The sequence below is a fragment of the Bactrocera latifrons genome, unplaced genomic scaffold, assembly GCF_001853355.1.
Source record: "Bactrocera latifrons isolate USDA-ARS-PBARC rearing strain unplaced genomic scaffold, ASM185335v1 scaffold_2, whole genome shotgun sequence".
NCBI classification, from domain to species: Eukaryota; Metazoa; Arthropoda; class Insecta; order Diptera; family Tephritidae; genus Bactrocera; species Bactrocera latifrons.
The window spans coordinates 4,213,663-4,240,653 of NW_017535518.1; the positions used below are offsets into that span (position 1 = coordinate 4,213,663).

Sequence of the window (26,991 nt, forward strand, 5' to 3'; positions counted from 1 at the left end):
AAAAATCACAATAATATTATATTTTTAAGTAAAGAAAAATATATATTTTGCGCAATACTGTATTAATTTTATTATAAGCATATAATTTCTGCTTGCATTATTAACTATATATTCTTTGTCTTTTCAGGTGAGTTTTAATTACAACATTAAGTATTGTACGTAAGTGATTACCGAAATTTTTGAAACTTTGAAAAATCTAGTTGAAAAACGTTAGAGACCCTATAGTAAGAATATGTACATACTATAACATAAAACTCAACTTGCAACGTGCAAAATAAGACAGGGAACTGGTTTTGAATCAAGTTATCTTTAAGAACCTCAAGAAAAAGTAAAGATATTTTGAATCCAGTTTTCCTTTAAATTAAATAAAAATAAAACATTTTTTAACCTATAAATACGACAAATGATCTTTTCGAATTTCAAAAAGAAAAAATTTTTTTTGTTACTCTTTCGTGCAAATCAGAAATTGACATTTTTACACATCCTTTATTGCAACAAGAAACCAATATTGGGTTTATCAATCAGCTTGAACTGTTAGCTTATCTATGACTTTCCAAAAGGTCTACAATTCTGACGAATTCTCGATAGTGATATTCAATTGACATTATTATCTATAACAGTTTATTATTATTATTATTATTATCACTTTGGGAAACCATTTTCTATGAGTAGATCACGCAAAATTAATTAAGCTTAAACAACAATTGACATCATTTTCAGCAGTTCAATAGCATATTGTTTAACTACAAATGTATATAATATATATTTATATGTGTATATGCATCATTTGACATCATAATATGTGCATATGTATATGTAAATATACGTTCTACCGCTACCACAATTCAATAAGTACATTTAATGCGCCTTTTCATAGGCACTAAGTCTCGTGCTTGCTATTAAATTTATTTCAACGCAACCTTAGCGTGCCACAAACTATTCAAAATGCTAGCTTTTCACCACCAAAAAAATGTGCCTCGAGTTACGAGTAATCTCGYTGACTTTGCTGAAGTCACCGCCACTGTCTGCCAACTTAATTGTGTGCTATAAATATGCATATACATAGGTCTTTATTTGTTGTTTTTGGCGGCGTTGACAACAGCGTGGAGAACATTTGAGTGAGCCGCAGGCACCGCGTCCAATCATTAGTGTCAAAAGTTATCAGATAGGCTTAAAATTTCAAATATAAACGTATAAATATATATTTCCATGTTGCTCTTCATTGCTGTTGTTGCACAAGAAAAATAGAAACAACAGCGCGCAGCAGCCCAAGCAGCCGAACAAACTTCAGCATATGGTGAGCAATATGACACACAACAATCGCAGCAACAAGCGAAGGGGTTAAGTGAAGTGTCAACGCGCGAGCAATTTCATAGTTGTTTAGAAGAAAGCTGCGGCATTGTTGTGTGTAGCGTCTTGCTTTAGTTTCTTTTTTCACATATTTATGCGCCAGTTTTTGTGTTCGTTGTCATTTGTGGCATAGTTATTTATAATAGGCGTATGGAATCATTAATTTTCTAACGCCTTCAATTCGTTTCGAACGACATACTGTATAATACATACATTATACATACTAACGTATATACAAAATACAACACATGAAATGGATGAATGTGTGAAAAAGATGACATTGTTGCATGAAATTATAATCATAATTATATGCACGCATTATATTTATATTATATATGAATATATATGTGCATATGTATGCAAGTGATTACGTGTGGTAATCGCTTTTTTAGCGCCTACATATTATTATTTGTGATTTCCACATACAAATATTTTCATTGCCGTGAAATGTTAAAGATGTTGACACAACGCATTTTCGTTTGGGGCTTTTCTTTTCACTAACTCTTCTGCCTTCATGTCAGTTCGTTTAACATATTTTTGGTGTATTTGAATGCCACCCAGCTTGAAGATGATATTTTCATATTTACATATATGCTTATCTGCTTTAATAGCATTAAAATGGACTTGTTTTTTTTAGTAATTGAGTAAGGACCCTGAAAACTGTACGTAGTAGTCCAAATGAAAGCACTGGATCAGCCAACCAACCTAACCTAACTTTTATGGAAACATAAAGTGCTGCCAAATGTGATCCGTGGATTAGTTATATAGAAACATAACGTGTTGTCAATTTTCGGTTTTCCCTTATGGGGTAGGTGGATTTCAGAGGTACAAAAAAAGGTATTTTTATGATTTCTTTTTTAATACAAGCAATCATATATTTGAAAAATATAATATGTTATATCAAAGATATACATATATTCGAACAATATCTCCTGAAATATCTATACAAAAACATTGAAAATTCCGCCGTTGAGACCGCATTTCCCTGGGTGTCGCTCAAAAAAGTGCTCTCGCCGTGGACAGCATAACTTATTATTAGTTCATATAAAATTAAAAACCTAAGCATATTCTCTTAGTACATATCTAAATCTCGTTTTTTAACGTAGGAAATAAAAAAAAATATTAAAACTGTAAACTTTGAACAAAAAATCTCACTTGGCGCAGCTAGTAGATTTTTGGAAATTTTCGAACCCACCTAATCCCTTATTAAACCTTCTTGCCTGCAATTCAACATTTGATTTACAAAGGCTCATAAGTCTGGGCTCCTCTTAGTTTCTTAAGGCGTTAAACCAGCCTCAATCCTTCAAAAAAAGGTCCAACTTTGAAAATATACTCCGGAAAGTAAGGGAAAATAAAAAAGGGTTTATATGCATACAGTGTGTATATACATTTCAGTGAATAAAAAGATAACTTTTTTCCACAAGCTCTGTATGAACTACTACTACAATTTAGCTTTGCATTAATTTTTCTAAAAAACAAACAGAAGGTGGGACTTTGGTTCGAAAAATATTGCAAAAGGTCGTACGCCTGATTGAAAAAAAAATTAAGGGGAAAATATTTGTAAAACAAACAAAAAAAAAGTGAAGGACTCTTCATTGATGCATTTCTTATAGTATAGCAGTGCATAATAAGACAATAGTAAACCGACGGAGATTATATGTTGGCTTAGTCTAAACCAAAATTCCTGAAGATAATATATATTGTCAAACTCGAAGAGTTTGAGTTGTAGTTGTTGTAGTAACGTGTACCTAATCCTCGTTAGGATGGTGAGGATTAGCTAAGCTAAGTTATCGTCGACGTCATCCAACGGTAGGCACAAGAAACGTGCTTTTTCGACGGGGTCGGACCAAATAGAGAGTGGTGTCAGATGAGTGAGGTTAGCCGGGCATGCAAAGAGGTGACTTATTGCACGCGGGACATATATTAGATATGTCGGGGTCTATTCTGGATAAGTGGGAGTTTAACGTGCTACAAGAATGATTTCTGCAAAAGCACCCCAGCAAAAAGAGGAGTTCATTATGCTCCTTAACTGGGCGCATACGGGCCTGACTATGTAGATGTTCGATAGGAGACATCAAGAGGCATACTGTTGTAGTCCGGAGTGCAGTATTCCGACAAGTCTGGAGCTTCCTCGTCTGCGTTTCACTGCATCCAAGGGACCATATTGGTGCGGCGTAGTTAAGAACCGACCGGCCGATTGCCTTGTACGTTGCCAAAAACGTTTCTTTGTTCTTCCCCAATGTACTGCTAGCGACTTGCGGATTTAGTTGCTGCTCTGTACCTTGCGATAATAGGGGTCGTATGTGGAGTGAAGGTTTGAGTAATAACTTGCGCTAAATTTCGTACAGTTATTTTGTCAAATTTAAAAGTTTTTCAAACAAGAACTTGATCGGTCCATTGGTATGTCGGCTATACTCGTATAATATTGTCGTACGACACCGGCGAATGCGACAAATGAGAAGGTTTTTCGGGTGGAAAAAAAGAAATCATGTGAAGTTCACTATGTAATATTACTGAAGCAGTTTTCAGAGAATCGCGTTTTGCGTGCTGAAGATATTACAGAGGATTGGACTTACAAATCACATCGCGTCGCTCTAGCTGATGATTGCTTTTAAGCATGAGTATACTTAAAGCAGAAAGCAACTGAGATCGTCAAAATTCATATATTACATGAATTTATACTTAATATCCAAAAAATCCACTACATATATGCACATATGTATGTTTGTACTGAAGTAAGCAAAAATGTGAAAATCAATTCAGTTAAATAAAAATTCATTGAAAATCGTAAATTGAGCAGTCAGCCAAAGGTCAAAGTAAACGAATCTTCATTCATTTCTATATTATTTACAACACTTGTTTTATGCGATCGTCGTTTGTGAAAAATAACGCAAAAGCAAAGTGTTCACTCTGGAATGCATTGAGAAGGCCAAACACAATGCTGAAAGTAAGTTATAAATAAGTAATGCATTTATTTGGTTGTGATTGATGATAATTTGCTGTGACAAGTGCATTTCACAACACACACACACACAGTTAATATATTCACTTATGCACACACACAAATGTAGAGAGATGAAAACGAAAATAAATCATTTGATACTATTGACCTCTAATTGCATATCTTAAATACTTTTATGAGAAAAAAGCAAAACTTTATTTAAACATATTACTGCTTTTAGTAGTAATCACAATAAGCAATTACTTAGTGAACTTTTGGCATTACAAATAAAAGGCGAACCAGTGAAAATAGAAAAGTAAAATCTGTTAGAGGAAAACTTTTTGCTTGCCATGATGAGCTAAGTTGTGAAGTGAGATAGTAATTTTTGCTGCTAACTCATATGATTACTATGCGAAGTATTTTGTAATGAAAATAGTATGCATTTATTATAATGAATTTGTTGTTTATATAATATATTAAAATGCTCAGCAAACTAAAAAGTATTGCTTAATCACTAATTTAGCGCTCAATTTGAGCTCACCGCTTTGCCACCTTAAGTTTGTACGCATTAAAGTTCTTGCTAGCAGCACTTATGCAGCCCTCGGGTAGAAGCCAAAATGAGGCATATGTCATTTAAGTTGCGCGCTTTGCTATTTCATCTCAACTATGAAAGCGTTTGACATAATTTCACATTTTGCTTAGACACATAATTGCATGCAACGGCAAAACGACATTGAATGTTGCATGCAACATGCACTCAGCAGCTCTTCAGTCGTGTGCGCGTAGTTGCCTGCAGGCGATCTTGCGCTTTGTAAGCACACTTTTTGTATTTTTTTTTCCAAATATATATGTATATGCATATAGAGTACGTGTGCGCGTAGAATAAACGGACCAAAGTGAATGTTCAAGGTGAGTTGGTTGTTGTAGTTGAGAAGCACCGAAAAAACCTTCAACATTTCGAGCGTGTGTCTGACTACGACAATGCGAGCGTCAAGTTTTGACGTGAATTCGTAAATATTATGCTGCTGTGTTGTCATTGAGTGGGTAGAGTAGAGAGTGTTTTAAAGTTTAAACAATTAAAGACATTTTGTGAAAATCGGCAAAAAATGTGCCACTCAGAAACACTTTTCTAGATCAACTTCCATTTATTAATTATTTGGAAATCCTAGCCCTAATCATCTCACCCAGACTTAAATAATCCTTTACATGACATTTTGTGTTAACTAAAGGGTTATTTCTATTTGTGAATTGAAAAAATCGCTTTTATTTTGTTGCTTGTTCATCGAATGAATTTGTAGTCTATTCGGCAAATAGTTTTGGAGATATGAGCGTATTTGTAAGAATTCATTAGCATAGTGTAATTGGCTCCCACAACTTTAAACTTGTTTCTGTCGAAACTCTATCTTTGAGGAAAATTTCTCCGAAAATGTTAGACCGATCGACTTGAAATTTTCACACGACCTTCTAAATATATTTTTCAGGAAATGACAGCGTCCGGTGTGCTTAACGTGTGCACTTGCTGACGACAGCCTAACTTCACGAGGCTCAAACCAACTAAATTCATCAAATATGAAATGTCAGTGTGGAATAGACACACTAACTACCTTGGTAGTGTTCGAGGCCCATCACACTTTGAGTCCGGCAACCGGTTGCAATGCAACTCCACATTCAACTGAAAAATGTCAGTTTTTCCTGTATTTGTTTTTTAACCCCAAACACCATGATACGCCCGGAGAGGCCAGTTCGCATGACGAAGTTGGAGCGACTGCTTCCCGTGGTAGCAAAATTAAATCTACGGTCAGACTTCGTAGCCGAAACAACTACCACTTGAGCGTCCATACTGCTCTGGACTGATGATCAAAGGTTGGGTCCCTTACACACACTTATACGCAAACGAGTCTAACTTGTGGAGATCACAGCGCCAAAATCTAAACGCCCATCAGTTCAGCTAATCCCCATACCATTAAGATTGTTTATGTCTCCAGCCCCACAAAAACAACACAACCTATCAGATAGGTGCCTCTTTTGCAAAAAAGCATTCAGAGGCTCATGCCCCGTAAGCGGTAAGCCCCGACTCAGACAAAATCTGAAGTTTGGATTATCCTCAACAAACCCAAGGTCCCGAATGTACCCAAATGCCACTCGCCCTTTAGGGCTATTGCCCCAACGGTCTTGCTACCTATGTCTAGAAGCCTCCTGCTCCTGGAAATTAAGTCATTCGGCAGCAACTTAAGGCCCTTCTGAATGCAACAGCATGCTGTATGACAATTAGGTCAAGAGGGGTGGCATAGCATCCGTTGATAGGATGTGACATACAGGCAAGTATCATACAACGCTGAATTGAAAGGAGTTTTGGGACCCCAAGACTGTCATAGAAGCTTCCCACCATACAGCGAGCCCTCAAAATGCGTTGTATTTTGCCTACGGTCGCCTGCAGACGCTATTTCACATTAACCAAGTGTCGAGTGCAACATATTATTTCACTCATTATCAGCCCCAGGTATTTGACTTGTGTCACATGCCTGATATTGACCCCGTTCACCCAGACAATGGGAGGACAAACCGGCGACAATCTGCCCTTAAGCAGCATTGTCACCGTTTTTTCCATACAAGGACATCAAGTAATTGACAGAAGGAATTTACATTTTAAAGTGTAAGTCTTTCACAAAAAAGCGTTTTCGGGAAACCGGCACTTTGTCAAAAATCAGAGTTTTGACTAATTCCTCGATCATTACCTTCTTTGTGAAGGATATTCTAGCTTTGGCGCCACCGAAGTTAACTTTTTTTTTTTTTTCATTGATCGAAAAACTTTTCGGGCGCACTCAACTGAGAAATAATGTACTTTTGACAACAAACTAAATAACAATAAATGTAAAGGACAACAAATGCAACGACACCAACTTTCATCAAGTGCATTTGCCGATAAATGAATGCACACATTCATACACATCAAACTGTGTTTAAGCAGTTTTTTTGTTGTTGCAAAACTGTCATCCGCAAAATATGCACAGCACCGTCAGCAACGGCAAACATTCGAAATCAGAGTCATAAAACTTGCAAACGCAAAAGGTTCGACCAACGGTATATGACTTTACAATTACTTTGAAAGTGCTGTCAGCTAAACGGTGCAAGAAGTGATGTTGACAATGTTTGTTGCTGGCCGTGTGTTGTTGCTATACCATTTGGGTCGGCATAGTGCGCGCACTTGACATAAATCATTCAACGGGGCGTGAGCACAGCAGCGCTTGGGGCATAAACGCCACCCACACAAACACAAACAACCACACTTACACGTGGCTGGCGGTGGCAACCACATGCGCTCGTTCATCTTCAATGCCGCCACAGTTGCTGCAACAGCATTTTTTATGCATTTCCCACAAAGGTCAACAGCGTCGGGGCGTCGCACAAGCTCCACTTCCACGCTGGTGCGAGTCGATGGCTGTTTGCTCTCCTGCCTGGCAGAATATGGAAAATGACAACGAAATGCAACACTCAACTGTATGTATGGGTGTTTGTTTGTGTGCGTGGTTGACTTTAAAATTGTTTGCTGATGTTTTTGTGTTGTTTATGCTGGTGCAAATGATGTGACGCCATTACAAATGCCCACGATGACATAAATTGTAGCATGCAACTTGTGTCGTACAACAATTTGCCATTAACACAAATACACATGTGGATGTGTGTGTGGGTGTATGCGCATCTCGGAGGCCACAACGACAAATGCGACTTTATTTCTCATCATTTATCGACAAAAGTGCAATTTACTGTTGGATTTGTGAAAGTTTCATCGCTTGGGAATTTGTTAATTCTGTGTGTGGCATGGAAAATTATAAAATAGTTTTGGTTTAAAGTCTCCTAATTCATATTTTGAACTGAGAAGTTGCTAGGAAGCAATATACGACATAAGAGTAAAGTGTGCTTATGTATAAATTTGCACATTAAATGAAATTTATGTCCAACCTATTAACACAGTCGAAACTTTCTTGAATGTTCCACACTCGAGGTCAGCTAGAGAGTCACTTAAAACCCATATATTTTTTATTATTATTTAAAGCTTTTGTATAGTCTAAAAAGGTATAACTTTTAGAATTTTCTACGCATGTAAGGAGAAAGGAATCGAATCTCTGTCTTCCAGATATTAGTGACATATTAACACAGATAGATTAGTTTAGGTTAGGTTAGGTTACGAGCTCGATCCTATCAGCTCGATCCATTGTGTTATCTAAAACTCATATATAATAACCATAAGACCCTTACAAATCGGCAATGGCCCAATGACGCCTTTAGCCCTCAAACCGCACCAAATCGTAATTTTTTCGGAATGCAATGGTGACTCGTGGAGTACGTGTGGATTGCTGCCTGACCAATAAGGCATATTTATCTTATTAATGAAGCCATTCAGCCAGAAATTAACCACATCGCTGAAGATGATTTTTCGAAGAAAATTCGAATAATTTTCAAGTTGTTGCTCAACACAATTCACAAACATACGCCGATTCTAGTGGTCAAGTGGCTTCAGATCTTGCTTCAATTTGACGTTGTAAGGATGTAGGCCAAGACCTTTTCGCAAAATTCGCCACAATGACGTCACAAAGATGCCCAACGCTTGTGAACGCCGTGCAAGGGGCTGATTCGAGTCTTCCTCAATTGATGCGCTAGCGGCAGCAATATTCTCAACACCACGGCCACTTCTTTGCCTCACTGGAACGGAAACATTTGGTACTTTGCCAGTGGATTTAAATTTTCCTACTAAACGCTCAGTTTTTGATCTGACAGGACGATTGTGGCAACCATAAATTGGACATTGCGCTTTCAATGTTGAGGTCACCAACTCCGAATTTCGATAGTAAATTTTTATAATTTCGACTCGTTTGTTATAGCGTATATCTTTCCATGATGAAATGGTAAAACTGACTGAAGAGAAATGTCAAAAGAGCAGGAAGAAATATGGCGTCGTCATTGGTCCTTATTGATCTACTTATATAGCGTTCGTATTGAAAAACCTGTTAGATAAGATTTTACTTGGACAGATTATAATCATTCCTTGTAAAGTAAGAAAAAGAACTCCAGTTATTTTATGTTATGTCTCAACAAAGCACCTTGCACCCAATACTGTTCTGATGATGCGTTTAATTTTTATTCCCACCAGCGCAGCTAAATGTCAAAAAGTATGGGATCTAAGATGATTTTTGAGATACGTCTACTTCGTCTTCTTCAAAGCTCCTTTGAAACTGGCATCCGGTATGATTTTTAACTTAACTTAACCAATGGTACCAATACTTTTCAGTTCCCAATACAGGAGGCTTAAATGCTCTTGGTTGCCAATTCATCAGCTTTGCAGTTGACTGAAGTCCTGCCGAAGTCTGGTAACTGGCCAGGGAGCTCAGCCAGCTCCGAACGCACGGTCCTTGAGCTTAAGGCGAGTATTGCTGCTCTAATCATATTGCCTTCACCAATCATCCGCCAAGCCTTGATCCACCGGTAAAGATGCTCATAACTTCTCTACCCCGGCGGCTTTTTCTTGTTCACATCTCTCTCATTTTTATGTTGTCAGGCAAAGGAGTACCGCCAGTAGCCGAATCATGTACTTTATGATCCAAATAGTTCAGTGTAAAATTAAAAGACCACTATTTAAATTGTATTATTAAGCTTCCACTTCCAAGACCAAGACCTTCAATGTTTAAGTACAATATTTCATGTACATACACACACATATGAATATTTTACCTAAAGAATACAAATTTAATTGAAAGGTATTTGTCTTCCCGATAATTTATTTAATTCAATGTTGATGTTTTGTCGATTTTAACTTTTCACTTATTTCTTTAATTGTACGTATGTGTGTATGTGAGTAATAGTATCATCACTTCGAACACATTTCTTCCATTTTCCGGCGTCTTCTTTAATTTCGCTTAATTTTTGTTTCCAATTAAACTGTTATTTAGCTTTTGAAACTTTTACAGTTCGTTAAAAGCAGAAACTCTGGAACGAACCGACTTTTATTTCCACTTTTTTCCAACCTCTTTTGCAATTGCAACAATTTCCATTATCTTTTCCATTTGCTCTTCCTGCTGCCGACGCGCGCGAACTCCATATGCTCTTTCTCAATTTAATAGTACAATGAGCGAACAATGGTACGGCACTTTAGCCGGCAGACAGACAGACAGCAAGCCAGTGAGGCAAGCCGGCCATTCTACACGGCAGACTTCAAGCCAGCGATCTGTGAAGAAAATTGCAATGATGTTGCTGGCAACATTAAATACAAAAAATATACAACAAAGCACACAAAATGCACAAACCCACAAGTGTTGCGTTTATTTACGAAGCTGCTTTTGATTGTGCTGGTGTGTTGTTGTAGTCGTTGCTCTTGCAGCGAAAAGTTTGCAACGCATAGAAATCATATTCATCGGTGTAGTTTGTGCCTTGTAGGGGGCCAATTTCAATTTCAGGCGAGTTTTTGCTATCGTTGATACATCTGGTGGCACTACTGCTTGCTGTAAGCCCATTTTTTGGCGTCATCATTGCTGCATTTAAGTTGCACAGCAGTGTGACCATTAACATTAGGCGGGTTCACTGTGGTTAGTTCTAGAAATTTTTCAGAAAAAGCTTCGGAGACGACTCTACACTGAGAACTTATTTTTGAGATCAATTACTGAAAATCTATAAGCTCTTTCATTTACTTCGAGAGCTCACTTAAATGGCCTGAAATTAATATTTTGCCCAATTCCCTTATTCAAAAAAACTATAATGTATGAAATGCTCCGGCTTTAGTGCTTTTGGTACAACTTTTAAGGTCATTTATGAATTCCTGGTGCATGATTACTATTTTAATAGTATGTTGTTGCTGTTGGCACTATTCCTTCCGCCATTTGTATACACTTTGTCATTGGGTTCATGCTGCTGAGCGTTATTGCTGTTGCTTTTAGTACTCTAGCCACTTCTTTTTGTCTGTTGCGTTGCTGTCTACGCTGTTTTTACTTTCGATTTTTCTGTTCTTTTTTTCGAAACTGCAGTGCATTTGGGGTGTTATGTGATGCGAAACACAACGCTTCGTTTCGTTTACATTTGCCAGCGGTCGCTTCGCCATTCGATAGTCTGTTGTTTCATATTTTTGTTCTTTTTTTTTTTTTGTTGCTTGTTGCCCCCACTTGGCTGCGAGTGAATGAATGTGCAAATATATGCAATCTTTTCACTACTTTTAATTTGCGTTGTTGTTATATTTTTGCAGACTATTTTACATTTGATTTGCTTAGTGCAATGGCATTGTCAGTATTTGAAAAACTCGTCATTTATTTAAATGTTCTAAAGTATTTAGAACACCTTAAGTTAGGTTAGGTTAAGTAAGTTAGCTGATGTCCTCTGAAGCCATGAATAATCACACTTGAACAGCTGGAGAACGAGCAAGATTTTGGTGCCAAGAACTCTTAGTTATGGATAAAAAAGACCGTCCGGTATCAACAAAACACATAGACTTGCTAATATTAATTCCAGCCAGTTCGACGGTTTCGTAAACTATGTATGGCAACTGAGATGCTTCAACCTTAGTCTGGCGAATTCTGGATAGTGAAGGTTAAAGTTTCTAGATTTTTCCAGCTCATCTTCTTCTAGTAGCTTTGACAAGTTGCATCGAACAAAACCCTTATCCTCACCATGTAAATGCCAATGGAATAGTGTCCTGAACCATGGATCACCATTTGCTATTGCTGACTTTATCGACGCCAAGGATTAATTCCAGTGTAGTAAACAGTTGCAGGAAAGCTTTAAGCTCACTGGCATATCAAGTTCCTGGTCACAGATACATTTTCGGCAACGAAAAGGCAAAGAAGTTAGTAAAGCTAGAAACTTCTTTAGTCAAATCCGATGTGGAGTTAAGACCTGCCCGCCGGGAGAGACCAAAAGATAGCTTAACTTGCATTCTGAACAAATAGGTCAGATCAGATGGATGCTAACAAAGCAAATATGGTCCAAGTATGAAAGGAATATAACCACAGACCTTTAAATACATTCTGAAGTAGTATATACAGAGTTACAGCCATTATAACGGGGCACTAACCTTTTATAGAGTATGTGCTAAAAATGGGTCTGTCTTTTAACAATATTTGCCAAACTTCTCTGCGAATACCCTGCTCTATCACAAATGCGACACAAAATACTTGATACCCATCAGGCACCTGAATAGTTGCGCACAAAAAGCAGAAACAGACACAAGGAGTTTCATTGAAAGCACCAAATGATTTGAACGCAACGATGAAAGGGAATAACAAGATTATAAGATCCTACCTTAGTGCGCCAAAATGGCACAACCAATATTAGTTGAGCCCATGAGGACCACAGTACAACCTACCTACCGACATCTTTTCATGGAACGTATTCCTAATCTTTTGTTAAACTTTACTATGAAGGATTTGAAAAAAATAATCTATCAGAGATTTGCCACTTACGCGATTAAGTTATATAAATGTCTAATAAAGTTATTTATTCAGCGCTCTGCAGATCGTGGAAACGGCACTACTTTCACCAGCGAACATGAATGCTCTAATATATACCTACACACATACGTAAATATTGGGTAGTCGAAAAAGTATTTTATTATTTCTAATCAAACTTCACCTTTTTTTTTTATATTTATACTAATAAATAAACAAAACAACCAATATGAACCATTTTGTTTGACCACTTTTAGCCATTTTTCTGCTAGACACATTATTTCAACAGTGTAAATCGAAATTTCGAAATTGCAAAACGGAAGCGAGTGAACCATTATTGTGCTATACGAACTGATACAGCATCAACTCCGTACGCTTCACCAATTTCATTGGTGATAATAATTTCAAAATATAGCGATTTTCTTCATTATTATCATTCATTTTTGAAGAGCTTCAATTTCCTCGAATTTAATCTTTTTTAGTTAAATGAAGCCTTAAATCTCACTTTTCCAATACTATATGGTATGACACAAGTCAAGTGATTGGCAGCACGGGAGATATACGACTACAACGACATCTTTGAGAAGATACGAAAAAAAAATGTTCGACTACCCAATACAAATGTATTTTTATTGAAAACTACCACACAGTATCCCAATCTAAAGATGATGATAATTTTATTAAAGAGTTAAAATTTAAAATGTATAATGGTATTTATTTGAATATATCACACACTAAGAAAAATATATAATGCACATATACATACGTAAATATTTTATTAACATTCCATTTGGAGTACCTATTCCGAAGCAATTGCTTGCTCACATAAATACGCATGCACTTAAAAGTTTATGCAAATATGCACATAACAGTTCTATATTGAGTTTAATATTTCGTCAGGTTCCGTCATAAACACGTTTTAGTTAAATGAGTGGTAATAAAAAAATATATTATGCATGTGCATGCCATAAAAACTAAGTGAGTTGGCTATATAAATTTTTTAAAAGAATTTTTCTTTCTCTGGCATTAAAATCTTATTTTAATATTTTAACATTTCGAGAATTTCTAACATTATTGACTGCATTTTGATTGATAATAATTATGTTAAAAAATAAATTGCTCTAAAATTTTAAATAAAAATGACATAAACAATTAGAGTGGCCATTTATACATACATACACACATATAAAGTCTTAATACACATACATATACATGCATAAAATAATCCCTGTGTGCGAGTGATTGTTCATGAGAATCTTTACTTGGCCGTAATAAAAATACTACAAATACTATATAATGAGGTTATGCTACCGGTTACAGCTACTGCTTTTCTAACCCACAAGCGCGTTCACACACTCACAATATCTCGCTCAGTATGTGTATTGCTTTGTTTACTTAAAATCTTTTATGCTTTCGAGTTGTGATTTTTTAATCGTCGAGTAATTGTTTGTCATTTAATAGCAAGATTGTGGGCACGTACACAATTTCAATTTCCAACTACTCATTCGCATACAAACATACATTCACACCTGTTACCTACACACGTCTACTAAGCTCGTACTTCCACTTTGTCTTCTTCGAGCAAAGAGTTGCGCGCTTGTGGAGTGTGTCTGAAATGTCGGTGGAACTCCACACCTCCACAGTGCATGCAGACATAATACATAGAAAATATTGACAGCCATACATACAAAATGTCTGTAAGTATGTCTGTAAGTACATACTACCTGCGAGTATTTAGTGTCGTAAGCAGAGTGTTACAGTATCTTCACTCGCGTGTGCCGTAACTCACTCCCCTTGCTCTATGCTCTGTTTATCACAGTTCGCGAGCGTTTATTGCCTTATTCATTGTAATTTATCTTATCTACGCTGGTCACAACATAACACGCTGGTGATTTATTATGTTTTGTTGGAATACTTGTGTGAGTTTACAAACCTTTACAGTTCTAATTCACAGTATTCTTTTCAAGAACATACATACATATCTTATTTAAGTTTTTATTTTAACTCAGAGTATCCAAAGCATATCAAGGTATTCGTAAAACTACAATTTCCTCGTGATTTTAAGGGACGAAGAGGTTCATTGCAACAGAGTAAATTAAAGAATAATTCATCCAGTCCGAAGGTTCTCCATTTCTTTTCCTCTATTTAAAGTTGTTGTCCTCGGAGTTCTTGAAGGATTATATCGACTTGAGAGTCCCAAAAACCCATTTTGTTCGTATTTTACTTTTTGAAAATACATTTTTTCAAGAAATTAATAGAAAAAGTTTAGGTACTTTAATAATCGGTAACACATTTGGTGAATTTTCGATTTCTTGATCACAAATCGATTGTTATGTTATCTTATTTAATTCTACAACTGCTTTAGAATATTGTCCAAAATTTTCATGTTCTGGGTAATATTTTGAGAGAACTTATGAGCTGGAGGCCAACTCGGCTAAGTGCGCCGTCTTTAAACGCGGTTTTCTCGAAACTGTGTTTTTGAAGTTGGCTGGCCAGATTTCTCGAGAACTACTCAAACGATCTTCATGAAATTACACACTGGTCTTTGAGATACAACTTTTAAGGATTTGGGCGAAGAACTATTTTTTTTCATTTACAACTATTGGGAAAGAAATGTCGTGAAGTGTTCACTGAAATTTTATTTTTTTTTTAAAAATGTCTGCCAAAAATACAATTTTCAGTTTATTTCCTTCGTTCAGGTTTTAAGTTAAGGTTTTAACAAAAACACATATTTTTTCACTTGAGATGATCCTGTAAGGTGTTATCCTGCCAACGCGGGCTCATCTTTTTTCCGAGGGGTCACCGGAAATGGCGTCGCAATGGCCGAGTTTAAAATATTTTTTCCCAAAAATTTCAGAATTGCTTTGCTAATAGTGTATGTTTGTGTCAGTAAAAACTCAAATTAAATATTATATTTATATATGAGAAAAATTTTTTTGAAAAAAGGCTATTTTTCATCCGAGGAATTCCATGTAACCTCTTGGAAGGAGTTGAAAGCACTAAGTTTTGCGTTCTTCGAGTTCTTAAAAGAAAAAATTAAATACTCAGTTTATTCCATCAAATCGAAAAGTGTAAATACATTATGCTTATAGATTATTACTTATGCAGAAAAGCATTTGTTCATATTTATGAATTCATTATACACTCAATTTAAGCGGCTATCAATAAATTAGCGCAATACACGTGTAACTCCTTGTTAAATATGTTTTGTAGAAGCCGAATTAAGCTCTGTGCTGCAGCATTATTTACTTAATCAAAACCAATTTCGTCCAATGAAATAATTACCTCAATAATCGTCTCTACAAATTGCGTAACTATTATGTACTTAAGTGTATATAGATTGCTATATATATACCCCTAAGCAACGTCCAAGTTATGGTCATCATGCTCCACAGCCTCCAACACCAAACCATGCGCAATTGCCCAGCGTGACGACGTCAGTAAACGTAAAGCCAGCCATATTGGCTCGTTTTAATTAAGATAATGAGTTTGCTAACGAGTCTGCATTTACTCTTCGTAGCCTGGATAAGTTGAGTTGTCGTGTTAAGTTGTTGGTAATAATCAATATTAATTTATGCAGTTGAGTGGCTTAAAGGCATACGCCAAATGGATGGCAATTTGAAAGTGATATGAGTTATGTACTTAATACATACTTACACTGAAGACGCATTTACTACATACACATAGTATTGGGTTCGTCTTCAAATATAGATTAACTAACTTCACTAAATTTTTGAGGTACAAGATTCGGAGATTTTTTGTACCTATATTGCACAGAATTGAAGCCAATAACTAATTCGTTTTCCCCGATTCGTTTAAATTTTGGAGAGTGGTGTAACGAACAAAATACTGGTAATAATTTTGTGACGGACCCTCAGCCTTTAGTTGATGATAGCATGATTATCATTCTGAAGCTGCAAAAAAAGGACACCTACGAGAATGCAGCAACTGAACACGACAGACGGACCCGAGTTTTCTTCCGCCCAAGGACTGTCAACTCGGCGGATTAGGCTTACATGTGGGACCTGCATAAAGTAGAAAGGCAATACCAGAAGATAAACCACACAATTCAATAGAAATACCAGAGTATGGCAATGGCTGCCATCTTACTCTCCTCTTCTTTTCGCCATCGCCCTAGTCGTTTTCATGATCTCAGTCGCCCTACGTAAGAAAAAATTGGATGCGGTTACTCGTAGGTTTGCACTTTGCTGATGACATTTGCCTGATCTCCGACATACAAGAAGTGGTCACTAAGTCGAGCTGACTTGTACTGTGGAACTTAAGATAAACACCGCAATCGCTTGATCAAAAGTCAACTTAAGATTGGAAATCATGAAATCGATTTCGTCAACAGGCTCTGCTACAACGTGAGCACTATAAAAGCGGACGGAAGAGCTGAAAGGGATACTAATTGTAGAATGCAAGGCAAGAGCGTCGTTAGGACAACTGAAATCAGTGTGGGCAAGCTCGCAAAAGCACAAACCACAGAATATTTTTCGCATGCGTAAAAACACACCCCTTTAATTCGGTATCTATACAATTTCTTGAATTCAGCTAAGAACTCAAACATCGTCACAATTTATTGAACCAATCGTTAAAATTCTTTAAAAACATTCAAAATAGGTTTCCTTTGCGTCGAAGGCATCACGGAAGGAATTCTCCTGAATAACCTTGAGACCCGAGGTGCATGCTGCTTGTATTCCCCCTGTCGTCTCAAAATGCTTGCCTACCATCAGTCTTTTCAGGCAAGGAAACAAAAAAGTCCGTGGCCACATCTAGGCTGTATGTTGTCGTGGTGGCAACTTCCAATCGGCTGTGATGTCTTGTCGCACCAGATTGACTCTTCGTCTTTTGAGGAATTCCACGCAAAACTTGACGGTGACGGTTTCTGCAGGAGGAACAAATTCATGGTGGATGATGATTTGGATATTTAAAAAAAATGCAATGAGCATCGTTTTCACTTTGGATTTGCTAATTCTTCCGGTGTTCGTCAGCGACCTCTTCCCGGACCTCCAAAAAGGCCTGGTGCCACCAAAACATACCACTTCTTACTAAACCATCCTGATTTACCGAGTTTCACAGGACTCTTACAAGACATCGGACCAGCCGCTCGTTTTTTTTTTTCATCTATTAATTCAGTCCGCATCCGAAGTCCTATTACTTTGCGGACAAACCCCGTATATAAATCCAAACAAAGTTTGTCTACCGTTATTTACTCCAACCTCCACATTAGTGAGAAAAATCTGCATTCTTTGCTACTAAAATCCACCGAAATTATTAAATTTTGCTAGAATCTTAGTTTAGTAGTATTAAATTTCCTGTAACTAAATCAACTAATCGCTCAACCGTGGCACCCACGCTGCGCTGCCAGTCAACATCCTGCGCCTTCTCAATAGCACTTCTAATTAAACGCTTTAATACTTTCCTAAACGACTATCGCGTGACACGCACGTAAATGTATGCGAGCGTTAATTGCGTTCATGCCGAGCACATAGTCGTCATTACTTACACTTTCGTCATTAATGTCACCACTGTAAACAACAACAACAACATATGAAAACACGTATATGTGTGCTTATGGGTTTCCCTGAAGGCGCGGTGGCAGCGGCTGTGGCGCGATTATTACTCACAGCAATTTTGCACGCTTTTTTGAGCTCCAATTGCGGCGAAAACGTATAAAAAGCGAGCGCGCGGTGAAAATTTTATTGCCAATTGCCGGGCGATGTTTTGTCTATGCGGTAATGTGCGTGGAAAAATTATGCTTTCCCACTAATCGCCTTCCAACCGTTGCCGAAACCCGCGCGGGTATTGTGATATGTGGGAGACGTGTTTTCGCGGTGCAGCATTTACTTCGTGTTTTAACTAATTAGACCAATTCGTGGCTGCTTTGTGATGAAATTCACGGGGTTCGCATACGAAATGAAACTTTTCAATGAAATTTTGTGTTATGCATTTGAATTGTTATTAATTAGAGGACGCTGCTGAAAGCTTCTCGCTATATGTATAGCGCTTACTTAGTTGTGGCTTTGTTAAAATTTTGGAAATTTTGTTTTAAAAATTGTAATTTTTTGTTCAACGAGTTCATGATCTAGATCCCCAACTTATTAAAAAAATATATATTATACATATATATCATACATATATATTTTTCATACATCAAAAGCCAATTTCATAAACCGCTTACAAACTCTCCCAAAAATAGAAAAATAATACTCACTTTGTACACTGTACATTATTTGCTTCGACTTGCTTCATCCGCTCCCAAGGGTGTCGTTTCTTTAACCACAAACTTTCCAACAGAAAATCTTCCCAAAAACTACTTACTTTATTCGCCTCTTTCACTATAATTTCTTAACCTTTTTCTATGCAGTCTCTAATCATGCCGCTTCTCTCGCAAACTTAACTTACATTTGTCCTTTGACACGCACGCAACCAGCTCCAAATGCACACACACGCGCGTTGCCTACGGCAGTCAAGGTTTAGAGACAGTAGCAGCCAGCCATGCAGGCAGTCAGCATAGCGTTGCAGCTATCAGACGCATCGCATCACGTGGGATGTAATCAAATTTTATGTGCAACGACCTACGTGATGCGACAACAAATTACTCGCTCACACACACACGCAATGGTTTACATACCTACACATGTATAGTTAAGAGTACATACTAAGTTTTTTTTATTTTTATTACCCTCAAGCTCACCAAATCACTATAATTTTGGATTAACCTGCTGGTTGAATAAATAAGAGTGTTTTCTGTTATTAAAGTAATTTTAATGATTTCAGTTTTTTTGGGGCGAAAATAGGCTTCACTTTTCAAAAACCTTCATTTGCTTGGTTGCTGCTTGTGAAAATTACACTTGTTAGCAATTCTGAAGGAAAATTGTGTGACTGATGTGTTAAGAGATATGTTCGGTGTTTGGCGTGTCCTGATTACGAATTTGAATTCGAAAAATTTTCATCATGTTCACTTAAACCCCTTGACCTACAACACAAAAAATTGTACGTGTTATGGAATTTTGACTACCATTTTTGGTGTTAGTAACCGTAAATTAGCAAGAAACAGCCTCAAGGATCACAGTCGCAAATGGATTGAAAACTAGTGTTATCACACGGAAGACGATTTCTGGAGTGTATATATACATTCTTCTTTCAATTCGATCCCAGCTTACCTTGATCTTAAACAGTCATTATTATCTTGAAAATATACCCGACAATACAAACATACCGACTCTAATGGAATCAAATGCACTCATTATAAGCCTAGACTAAGACCTTTAATGTGTTCTAAGAACGTCCCTTTGACTTTGAGGAATAGCAAGATATGATAAGATAAGAAATCTTGTTCAGCCATTACTTTTTTATGACAAGTATATCTTCTGTGACCCCTTTTTATTGTCGTTTTGCTAAAATAAGTGCAGATCTTTTGGATAAGGCTTCATATGCAAGACAAGGCTTACATCTATATATCAGTTTGCTAGATAAGAGATATTACTCTACTCCTACTATACTTCTTCAATATTCAACCTAGCGCCCTTAACTTTTGGATTGTATAGTTTTTTTTGCAGTGGCTGTCACTAAGGTAGCAGTAAATGTTACATTCTACTCCGAAGTGCAGGGTAGTGAACATTCCTTCCGAAAGTATAATGGTACTACCAACGTTGAACTCGCTCACTGTACGCTGGAAATAGAAAAGTCGATGAGCTAGGAGATACTTTGACCCTACTCATAGCGGAGTCGAACCGAATTTGATCTCCGTTATTCTCCTGAATTCTCACACTGCTTCTATTGACCTTTTGTGAACTTGGCAGGCGTTGATCTTCTGGCTCACAGCGTGATCTATAGCCTATTTGCTCTTAGAAAAGTATATCTCGAAGCAATCTAGGCGTTCTTTCTGGGTTGGGCTCATTAATGCGGTTAGGCTAGAAACCTTATTGCACAGAAGAAGGCGAGATAGAAACGTCTAGCCTACTAAATTGTTGGGCTTTTAGAAAACTGAGATGAAAACATTTGGACAGCCATACTTTCGACAAACCAGGAGACAAAGCATAAACTGATATTAGCTGGCTTCACAAATTTGAGATAGGCTCAAATCGCGTTGGTCACTTATTAAGGCATTTATGATTAGTATATAGGAGTGTTAGTTACCACAACGCACCGGCTTTCCAAGCTTTCGACCTTTTTAACCTAACCTAACCTTGGCCTTAATAGATTAGGACGGATAGTTCGCACGATTGTTTCATATTCACGACCCTCACTGAGTGTTTTATGTAGACCAAGTATGAGCGTTGTTGATAAGGTAGAATACTTTTCTTCTTCTTCTTCTTCTTTACTGACGTAGACTTACACGTTTGTAGCCGACTTTACTACAGCGCACCAGTCGTTTTTCCTTTTCGCTATTTGGCGCCAATTGAAGATTTCAAGTGTAACGAGGCTCCAAGTGTGTCCACCTGATCTTTGCAACGGAGTGGAGGTCTTCCTTTTCCTCTCCTTCCATTGGCGGATATTGCTTCGAATATTCTTAGAGCTAGAGTATTTCCATCTATTCTCTTAATTCTCTGAACTGTGACAATGTCGTCGCATATCTCATAAAGCTCAGCGTTCATTCGACTGCGGCATTCGCCATTGCCAATATGCAAAGAACCATAAATCGTCCGCAGACCCTTTCTCTCTAAAACTCGTAACGCCCGTAGAAAACCTATCTGTGTCCAATTTGACAAATAAAGATTATTTTTGTTTAAAATGCCATTTTTAAGGTCAGCATACTCCACCAATTCATTTCCTTCAAGCTTCCTTCTGTGGCTTCTAACAGCAACTGATCTCTATCAGAATAGTTGACATATAACCAAAGGCTCCTAATCTTATAATTTAGTTTTTAAAGTTTATATTATTTTCTCCACACGCAATTTGTCCATCACCTAAACCAATAAGACTATCTACAGCGCTACCTAGAAGCATTACGATCTTATCGATTATACGCTAAACAAACTGACACGCAGGCGCAGATTTCATGGCACACAAAAAATAAAGATAATCATAATGAAAGAATAAAGCGTTTGCACATACATATATATTAAATTATATTATATTATATGCACACAGTTATTAACTAGCAAAATCAGCAGCTCAATCAGTAGTTGCACAATTCTTTTATGCCACCACTCGCAGCGTGCGCGCTGCAACAGCGCCGATCTTCTAGCTTCCAGCTTCGGACTTCCATGCAATTTTTGCACTTTGTAATTTCGTAAATTATTACATTCCTGCGGCTAACTGTATTCTTGTACCCGATAGTGGCGTTTGCTATGCTATTGTACGTGGTTGCTATTGTTGTTGTTGTTGCAACTGTTTCGTGCCATCTGCGGTTGCATGCATTGTTCTGTTGCTGGTTGCGTTACTTGGAATGTTGCACAGCGCGCCCACCCGCTAATTCCGCTGGCTCATTGTTACATTGCTGCGCCTTGCGCCCATTGTTTGTTGTTTGTGGCTTACTTTTTGCTCAAGTTGGCTTCGAGTTATTCTGAATTTTTGTACTTTTCTGTACTCACTGTTTGTTTTTACCTCTCGTTTGCTGAAATTATAATCTTTATTGGTGAATTTTCGTCACACATGCAAACATACATATGAAGAACTGAGGAGGCCGTTGGTTGTTGTTGTACGGCTTTGTTGTAAAGTGTCTACGGTTCTATTAAAATGAATTAATAACAGTTTATTTTATGAAAAGCGATCAGCGATCTTATTTGCCAGTTCAAGGTTTGCGTCTTGTAGGCTTTGAATGCATATTAATTGGGGGTCTGAATTAAAGGGGTCTTCATGAGGAATGCCGACTAAAAATGCTTGCAATGTCAGAAAATTTGACAGATGACAACTAAAGAGTGGTGCATTTCGAGGTTCTCTACTTTTTTGTTAAAGAAAGAAACACAAAAACTTCAAATTGAATAGGGAATGTGTATTATCGTTCCAAAGAATATTCTTCGATATTTATTTGAAGATTATCTCTTTCAAATGTTGACCGCGGCTATGTCTCAGATGGTCCATCCGTTAAGTCCAATTTTCAATGACTCGTTTGATCTTTAGTACTGATAATTTGCGAATGATAAGCCTGATGTTTTGCTCCATGGCCAGAATCGAAGCGGGATTGTCCGCATAGACTTTAAACTTTACATATCCCCACTGGAAAGAGTCTAGCGATGTGTGGGAAGTGGCGTCGTCTTGAAGAAACTTAATATCGACAAGACCACGAATTTCAATTTCAGGCATCAAATAGTCGATTATAATGGTACGATAACGGTCGACCGTGATGGTTATTTTCTCAACGACATCATTTTTGAAGAAATATAGACTGATGGCCCACAAACCACACCGTAGTGTGGTGCGAACAACATGCTCGGAGATTGTAGCGATGCCTTGGATAATAATTTATGACAAATTTCGATAAGATATATAGAACTTGAATTTGAACGGTCAGTTTGTCTGACAGCTATATGCTGTTATATAGTTGTCCGATCTGTGAGTGAGCAGATCTTGTGACTTGTGCAAAAATTTCAGAACGAAAGCTGGAGACTAGTCCTATAATACAATCGGAGAGACGGACTTGGCTAAATCGACTCGGCTCGTCACGCTGATCATGTATGTGTATGCCTGATTTTGTAGTGCGAACGTTTAGAAATCATTACTGAGATACCCAAAACTAGCCTCTTATCTGGAGACGTCTTTGATGATACTTTTGTCTTATTCCCTTAACCTTCAGGGTGGCGTTTCAATTCATCCAGCCCTGATTGATTTATAAAAGGTGTAAAATATGCTAGATAGACGTGTCAAGAGAGTAAACACTTCATAAATTCAAAATAAGTCATATATTTCTATTATGGTAATCACTTCGTTCATTTTTCACTTTTGAGAGAAATTTACTTAACCTCTTTAACCCATTCTTTCTTGCAGGCTCATGTGGTCGCCGCTTTTGAGCAGTCGCTCTCCAACATGACGTCGCGCCTGCAACATCTGACCGCGACGGCCGAGCGCAAGGATGGCGAGCTAACCGACATGCGGCAAACAATCGAGCTGTTGCGCAAGCAGTCCATACAAGCAGGTCTTACTTCGGCGCATATGCAAAGTATGGGCGTGCAGACGCAACAACATGAACAACTCGGCCGCACCGCCATCACCCAGCAGCCGATGTCAAATCAAAATGGCATTACTAATGGCACAGCGTCATCGACGCCATCATCTACTGCAACCGGTATTATGCAACGCCACCACAGCTCCGATTCGATGTGCTCTTTGAATTCGATCAGTTCCGGCTGTTCGGCGCAGGATAAAAAGCAGAAGAAAAAGGGTTGGTTACGTAGCTCCTTCACCAAAGCATTCTCACGCAATGCCAAAATATCAAAGACTAGTCGGCACGCCGGTCATCATCATGTCGGCGCAGCCGGCAGCACTGCCAATAATGTCGGTGGTCAGGTAATGCACAGCTTACATGGCGACAACAACACAGTTTATAGCAAAGTTAATGGTCATAGTCACGCCGATGCCGTTGTTGGTTTGGCTGCGTTGGCTACACAGCCTGCGCCGCCGCTGCCCGCAGCCAATGCCTCGCCGACGAAAGGCAGTCCGGCAAAGACTGTGACATTGATAGATAATGCAAAACCGATCGACGCAATCGATCAGGAGGATCATCAAGTAGTGGAAGACCTGAAGAAGCAATTACGTGAGAAGGACTTAGTGTTAACCGATATTCGTTTAGAGGCGCTCAGTTCAGCATCACAATTGGAGAGTCTCAAGGAGACGGTAAATAAAATGCGCGCCGAGATGATGTCGTTGAAACAAAATAATGAACGCTTGCAAAAACTGGTAACTAGCCGTTCATTGGCGGGCTCAGAGGCTTCGTTGGGTAATGCCATTAGTCCAAGCGGTTCCATTGGTGAGTCACGACGTTACTCTTTAGCCGATGGTAATGCGCGGCCACCAATGGAGTTGCCAAAGCGTTTGGAAGAGGAAGTCGAAGAGGAGAACATACCGCCAGCACCAGCACCTGAACCACCACCGCCGCCACTAAGTCCCTCCACACATATCGATCTTACGCCACCGCCACCCGCACTCGACACCATTCCCAGCCCAGCGCATATTGCATCCGCTGCGGTTGAGGAGCTGCCTGATGTGACTGATGGTAAAAAGATCGCAATCGCTTGTTATCTGGGACAGCCAGAGTCATTTGTTAAGTACTGTGAAGAGATGCTTGAAGCAGATGAGTTCTATGCAAATGGCGTCGATGCGGATGGCATCAATGAGCGTAAGTCCTTTCCGACAGCCAGTTTAAACGAATTTGTCGTCGCCTATACATACATCTCGGGAAAGACCACTTGGCAGAATTTAGACTATATCGTGCGCAAGACTTTCAAAGATTATGTGTCGCGCATCGACCCCGGCACCAATTTGGGTTTGAATACAGACTCAATAACATCCTATCATTTGGGTGAGGCAAAGCGTGGCCCGGAAATGGGCTTTCCCGAATTGTTGCCTTGCGGTTACATTATCGGCAATGTGCGCACGCTGTATATCTGTCTGCAAGGTGTGGGTAGTCTCGCCTTCGATAGCTTGATACCACGCAGCATCGTGCATCGCTACATTAGCTTGCTGACCGAACATCGACGTTTGATCCTGTGCGGCCCTAGTGGCACAGGTAAATCCTATTTGGCACGCAGGTTAGCGGAATTTTTGGTAGCGCGCACAGGACGTGGCAATCCCTCCGAAGCGATTGCGACATTTAAGTAAGTTGAGACGTGAAGTTGCATGTGAAAATAAATTATAAATATTAATTTGTTCTTTGTTCTTTAAAGCGTCGATCATAAGTCTTCTAAGGAGCTGCGACAATATTTAGGCCATATAGCCGAACAGGCAGCCATTGCGAATGGCGCTTCCGAACTACCATCTGTGATCATATTGGATAATCTACATCACGCTTCAGCTTTGGGTGATGTTTTTTCGTGCTTGTTAAGCGCGGGTCCTGCCGGAAAGTTGCCCTGCATAATTGGCACCATGTCGCAGGCCACTTGCAATACAACCAATCTGCAATTACATCACAATTTCCGTTGGGTAAGTACTATTTTTGCCCGTAGCAATGAGATGTTATTTTACGAAGTTGCTACGAAATCAATACTAAACCATAACTCTCTGTCACTCTACACAGGTACTCACTGCCAATCACATGGAACCGGTAAAAGGCTTCCTTGGCCGCTTTCTGCGTCGCCGTCTTTTCCAACTTGAACTACAGACTGGCCATCCACAACCCGAACTAGCCACTGTGCTGGCATGGTTGCCCGGCGTTTGGCAGCACATAAATCGCTTCTTGGAAGCGCATAGCTCCAGCGATGTAACCATCGGCCCACGCCTCTTCCTCGCCTGTCCGTTGGACTTGAAGGACTCACAGGTGTGGTTTACCGACATCTGGAACTATCACTTATCACCATATCTGGTGGAGGCGGTACGCGAGGGCGTACAACTGTATGGACGACGTGGTGGCGCCTGGAATGATCCATCGATTTTCATACGCAACTCATACCCATGGCCATATGGACCCGATTCAGTACCACCGCTTCGTCAAATCAATGCAGATGATGTCGGACTGGAAGGTGTGGCGGCCAGCAATGGTGATAACCCGGATCCACTGGTAAGTTAACAAATATTTTCATACTTTTTAGTTACAGACAAAGCTAACATAACTTTCTTAATGTATGTTTGCAGTTGAACATGCTTATGCGTCTACAAGAGGCTGCGAATTACTCCGAGAACCAAGAGCAGGAGTCTGATTGTGCGAGCTTAGACTCGAATGTTACACCCGACAGCTCGGCGGGCGCTGAGTAAGCGCCAGTTTAGTATCATGGAAGTGCAGTTAGCGGCGGCAACGGACTTTGAGTCCTTATGTAGTAAACTAATCAAACACTAAATACCTACTTACCTAACTATAAACAAACATTATACATACATATTCGCTAAAAATCAAACATTCATATGCATGGCTTTGTATATTTGTAAGAATATTTATGTGCGTATTGGATATTTTGTAAATCATGAAGTTAAACGCGACTTTTGTTTAGGGAATGCAACACTGATTTTAACTGCCATTTAGATATACATAACTACATATATATATGATTTATATGCCATATATACGTGTGTAATTTATAATCTAGTGTAAAAATCAAATCATAGCCAAGCACTCTTTGCTCAATCTTGGGGAATTAAAATGTGAACAAGTATTTTATATTATTTTTAATTTTATTT

The 26,991-nt window shown here is 38.5% G+C and overlaps 1 protein-coding gene across 5 annotated transcripts in view; it reads left to right on the forward strand.

The window, feature by feature from the left end:
- LOC108967868 (protein sickie) overlaps window positions 1-26,978 on the forward strand; it is a 369,021-nt gene extending 342,043 nt beyond the window's left edge. For all 5 annotated transcript variants that reach the window (XM_018931510.1, XM_018931508.1, XM_018931505.1 and 2 more), the window contains 4 exons: window positions 23,653-25,478; window positions 25,548-25,803; window positions 25,898-26,377; window positions 26,452-26,978. In XM_018931510.1, the coding sequence (XP_018787055.1) occupies window positions 23,653-25,478; window positions 25,548-25,803; window positions 25,898-26,377; window positions 26,452-26,571 (2,682 nt within the window). In that variant the 3' untranslated portion in view covers window positions 26,572-26,978. The remainder of the gene's footprint in view (window positions 1-23,652; window positions 25,479-25,547; window positions 25,804-25,897; window positions 26,378-26,451) is intronic.
- The last annotated feature ends 13 nt before the right edge of the window (window positions 26,979-26,991 follow it).